This window comes from Lepisosteus platostomus, chromosome 24 (assembly GCF_059453375.1).
Source record: "Lepisosteus platostomus isolate fLepPlt1 chromosome 24, fLepPlt1.hap1, whole genome shotgun sequence".
Taxonomy (NCBI): domain Eukaryota; kingdom Metazoa; phylum Chordata; class Actinopteri; order Semionotiformes; family Lepisosteidae; genus Lepisosteus; species Lepisosteus platostomus.
The window spans coordinates 5,539,458-5,545,059 of NC_142634.1; the positions used below are offsets into that span (position 1 = coordinate 5,539,458).

Below are 5,602 nucleotides of genomic sequence, written 5' to 3' on the forward strand. Positions count from 1 at the left end.
TGCATTTGAATCAGTAAAGCTCGATGCGATCAGTCAGATGATGGAGAGTCCCTATGTCACCTCTAAGTCTGGGGTTTTCTTGACTTTTTCTTAGTCTAAGCACAAGTTTTAAAAACTCAGCTAAGCACATTTTTCATAAAATCTTACTCAAATCATGTTTTATGTCCTTTTCTGTACAGTATGGCACATTATATGCATTGTTTGGTCTTTAAAAGTAATTTTGTTGTTTCATGAATATTTTCAATTCTGTTAATATTATTTGCTTTGTGATGCTTTCTTAGAAAGGCCCTGTTTTCATTTAAGATCTGTTTGTCTCATTATGAATTATAAATCATTTTAATGTGTTGATGGCAGAAACCCTAAATAAAGCCGAAAACCACAAATGGTGTAATCAAGAAAAAAATGACACCTTTCTGATATGACATCTAGACTCTGTAAATAAGTACATTCATCTTATTAATAACATGCATATCTCTTGTCTGGTCTTCTGAAGGTGGAACCACATATTAAAGAGTCCTTATGTTACCTTATTATTATTGTTGTTATTCATAAGCTTTATAACAGTTTTTCCTATCCCAAAACATTGAAAATGCAGTTCTACATTTTTTGCCTTTGTGAGCGTATTAAATTCTAGCACAGAGAAGGATATCAGTAAACATATGTTCTGAGTATTTCACAAGGTTATGTTTTCTTGTTAACACTGTCCACCCCTGACAGAAATGGACTCTGCCACATTAAGACAATAAAGTGCTTTGAGGTAACAGAAGAATCTTTAAGACTCTGAACTTTTAGATACATTAGGAGTGAGAAAAGACAAGGCAGAAAGGGTACAGTATAAAACATAATATGAAGAAATGAAGGAATAAATTTCACAATAAATAAAAATATATTATGCGTTTATAAGTAGCAAGTCCAAGAACGTGACAGTAGGTGTAAAAAACGTTTGTCGCACAGTAAGAGAAGGCCCAAGATTGTACACAGGGGACATATAGAAGACCACTCAGATGAAAGAAGTCTGCGAGGTGGGGAGTAGACAGATAAGTCAGATAGGCACTGAGGTGCCCAGCCATGTAGAGCCTTATAGCTGATCATTGAGGAACATTGAAGTTCACTCAAAATGTTAAAGGAAGCCAGTGCAAGGACTCCAGGACAGGAGTAATGCCATCACTTGCACACAGCCTGGTCAAGATTCAGGCAGCTGAATTCAGTACCTGTTGGACGTTGTTCAATGTGGATTTACATACAGGACCTTCAGCGAATAGGGCGTTGGAGTAAGAAATTCTGGAACAGACAAATGTAATGTTTCAGTTACTGTCACTATTGAAATGACTTTAAGTGCTGGTTAATTGGATGGATGTTTTACCTTGTAATTTAGGTTTTCAGTAAATAGTGTAAGAACGGGAATAAGATTAAAAAAAATTCTCCTTAAATACATTTAATGACTTCTGAAAGTTTCAGTAGTCTGCATTTAACAACAAACGTTCTTAAAAATAGAACACAAGGGTTTTATTATCTAATAGATTTTGTGAAAACGCCTATTTGAACTTCACCGGGTGTGTCTTTTGTTGAAATGTTATTTTCAATTCCTTCTCGTTCCACTCGGGATTTCTTCGAAATATTTGCCGTTTCTTTTTGTCTGGCCAGATCGTGGAAAACACACCACAGATCTAAAAATATTCCTGCTCTATAACACTTCAAACATTATCTTTCAGTCGAATTATTAGGTGTCAGTCGTGAGAAAGAGCATTTCAACACTTAAACAGCCGGAATGAATACTTTATTGTTCTGAAAACGTTCTGTTTCAGAACGTGAATATCAGAATAGCTTTATTAAAATAATAGGATTTTTTTAAATACCTTAAAAACAGTATATAATTTATTGCGAGTACTGATCCATGAATCAAACAGCAAAACAGCCGTTCCTGTACTTAGAGATGTGTCCATTTTATTGTGACGCTAAACAGCAGTGTTGTGAATACTGTAGCTGGGCGAATGTCGTGAATAGAGCTCACATGTATGATATTACTATATGGAAAAGTAAAATGACACGTAGAACGAACTGGCTGCTCTTGTAATCAGTGAAGAGAGTCCATTTGTGCCGGTGTGACATATCAAATCACGAGACATATGCTAAATTTGCTAAGCTAACGATCCCCTCATTATGATCTGCGGTGAAAATAATCTCCCTTTTAAACTCTGTGAGTGTGAGCGTTTACAGAACACGAGTCGGTCTGGCTGGAGCACTGCTACTGAAACACCACCAGACACTTACTAATCCGGGTGCATGCTATTAAACCAGACATCCAGGTGGGGCTGCACACTGGGGTGGAGGGGACCCCCATTACCTGTAAAGCGCTTTGAGTGGAGTGTCCGAAAAAGCGTAAGCAATTATTATTAATAATAATCAGTATACCCAGTGAAATATTGAAATAGGCTTATTTTTTCTATACTTTGGTATATCTTTAGTCACATCCTACGTTTACTTTTTTATTTTTCACCATAAACAACATAGAGTCCCCTTTCACATAGACACATTAATAAAAACAGTCGTCTCAAGAAAACAATCTCAAATACTCACACTGTCTCCCCCCTCCCGAAAGAAAACTGGGTGGAGACGGTTTCTGACTCGAGATACCCCAGACCCGCTGCTTCTTTTTGTGAAAAACAGTAAAACACCGTCACCGAGTGTGTTAAAGGGCGAGGCAGACGATATTTTTAGTTGCTCCTCGTTACACACAGTATTTCTTCGATATGTTTCCCGTTTCTTTTGGACTCTGGTCTTATCCTGGAAAACACACACAGAAATCGATTTTAGGATCTTTGGTGTAACACTTCAACATTCATCTTATAGCTTAATCATTAGATAGGTGTTGTGAGAATGAGCAACAGTTTGCCAGTCGGAATGATTTATTTACAGGAAAGATCTAAAAACATTATTCTGTCTGTGTCTTTTGAAAATCTGCCCAGACTTAGGAAATGGGAAAACGCTTTATTAAGATACTCCGACGGCGCCGAAGGGCAAGCGAACATAACAGCTTTTCACTTTAATGTGATACAGGCGGAAGCATGCAGCCTGCGTTTTTAATATCCTAATAATTTTTCAGAGTGGGAAGTTTTCGTTAGAGCTGCTATCTGATCAGAGACAATCGTCATTAGTTTCATCAGCAAAAGTCGTAAGGGCGGCAGGATATTTAATTTGTCTTTCAAGTTCATCTTCATTAGGACAAAAATACTCCTCCTGTTTTCTTTTTAAACCATATTTCTTTTAATGAAAAGAAATGGAAGGAAAAACGTTATCCTTTGCATATTTTAGGTTAAACACAGCAACATGTTTCATACGCAGAAACATGACCTTCCAAAAGCACGATTACTAGCAACCGGTTTGAACAGACTTGGGGCTAATACGTCAGTCTTTTTCTACTGTACGTTCGTTGGCCTCACATAATCATTGCAGGGGAAATATTAACAAAATAAACTAAAATAGAGATTTTCCCTACATGCAGTTTTAAAAATAAGGGTTCCAAGCAGAAACATTTTATAGACGGATGTTGGCTCAGACGCTGATAACGATGACTGAAATGTTCATTAGAGGTGGTTACCTGTCTGTAACAGGTTATACAGAGTTCACCTCTTATTCATCATCGATTAAATTCCGCAGCTTCCTCGGTGACTCGGACCTATTTTCTTCACCTAATTATCGGTATCTCCGCCTTACGACAACGCAACAGCCAAGAAATCATGAAACTAAGACAAATGGTTAAAATAGAGGAAATTCCTAGTGTGACCGTGAGCACTCCAAACTTGCAATTTATAAATGTCCTAATGTACAATTAAAATTAATTGCCTGCAGTGTTAAAGTTTATTTTTTAATAAAATTGCCACATTTCACGGAAACAAAAAGAGCCAGATACAGTAGCAGCAGTAATTAGTCATGTCAAATCATGCTTTGTCGTTTACAAGAGCAAGAACAACGACACCACCTCCTGAGAAAGTTCAACCCAATTAAGAGATAAGAGGAAAGAGATCACGGCGGAGAATACATTTCTCATAGTCTGATATTTCATTCTTCCGACTGGCGCTGTCAAATATACTTCATTCCTTTAGATTTGATACAGTTCGTACCTTTTTCTCAGTGCAGGGCAGACTCTCCCCCACACCGTCTTCAGCACAGCCTCCCTGAGAGCGGGGCTCCCCCAGATGTACAGTCCGGGGGTACAGGTTGAAGTTAACCTTATTATCGAAGTAAGAGGATCATGGGCGTTATTCTTGAACATGTATGTGGTCTTGGTAATTTCAAGCAATAGAGTACAGTAAAAGTAAGGACACCAGAGCGCCAGGAAGCAGACTACCACCACGATGATGAGTCTCAGGGACTCTTTCTTGCTGTCTCTCTCTGGACCCGGCGGCTCACGAGCAATCTGGTATTTAGCGATGAGGTACAGTTTCACGTTCATCAGCACTTTCGCGATTATTATTGCCTGGATCGTCAAAATACCATAAGCGTTTAGTTTTGCAGCCACCTCGATAGTAACTACGTGTTGTATTGTCAAAAAGAAATAAGTGTAAAACCAACTGAATAAGCAAACTCCTATAACTACAGTCCTGGTTACATAACGACTGTAAGCATAAGGATAAACTACAGCAAGGAATCGGTCCAACTGTGCAAACAAGATCGTAAATAGGTTAACACCCAGTAGCGAAGACACAATGTAATAGGTTCCATTTTTGGACGGATAGCCCTCCTTCACATCAAACAGTCCGATGTAGTAACCGCCTAACCCATATAATGTGTCAGTTATGCTGGTGTTCAGCATGAAAATAAACCTGTTTTGAGCTCGAAGTGACTTTTTACAAAGAATGCCCAACACAACCGAGCCAGCCACGAGAACAGAGCTGGTAGAGATCAGGAAGCTGGTTATAAAAATGAAATAATCTGCAGTTTCCAGGAAATCCACCGCTAACGGCACAGTCAGGTTCAGCGCAATCATCGCGCAGTAAAGTGAGAGTCTGGACCTGCGGCGCTTGACTTTTAATGTGCGAAACTGTCTCAGCAGCAGATTATCCGCATTAACAAACTCACAGCTCATCTGGGGTTTAGGAACTCCCGAGAATAATTAGCTTCAGATGGTAAAATGCAGTTCGCATTTGTCACGGAAGTCTAGGAGGTGGATTCCCACCAGAATCACTTTTTTTACCAGGGATTTCTTACATTATTACTATTAAACGAACATGATTATAGAACCACGTGAGCTGAAATCAGTACTGCGTTGTAGTGAGAAGAAACTCTTAATACACGTTCTTATTTTTATTAACGTACAATTGACTTCCTATTGACCGTGATGAGCACAGGTTGTTGAGTCCACGCGTATAAGATGAAAACTCAGTAAATGCAGGTTGTGTGCAGCTCTGTAAATGTGGATTCTCGTTTTTATATAATTATGAGGATCATTTTATTTGGAGTGTTTTTCGAGCAATGGAGAGCTCTTCACAATGCACACCCATGGCACAACAGAAAGAGAACCCGAATGGGGAATCAAGATTAAGACGGAAAGGCACATTATTTTTTAGGTTAAGTAAATTAGGTTTCATTTTTAGGTAAATTA

General features: G+C 38.5%; 1 protein-coding gene across 1 annotated transcript; it reads right to left on the bottom strand.

Moving 5' to 3' along the window:
• Positions 1-2,714: 2,714 nt before the first annotated feature.
• On the bottom strand, positions 2,715-5,003 carry LOC148641443 (allatostatin-A receptor-like). The gene is made up of 2 exons (XM_088618676.1): positions 4,122-5,003; positions 2,715-2,784 (listed from the first exon to the last, which is right to left on the bottom strand). Exons 1-2 carry the CDS (start codon positions 4,985-4,987, stop codon positions 2,715-2,717), a joined length of 936 nt encoding a protein of 311 aa, XP_088474802.1. The 5' UTR covers positions 4,988-5,003.
• Positions 5,004-5,602: the final 599 nt, after the last annotated feature.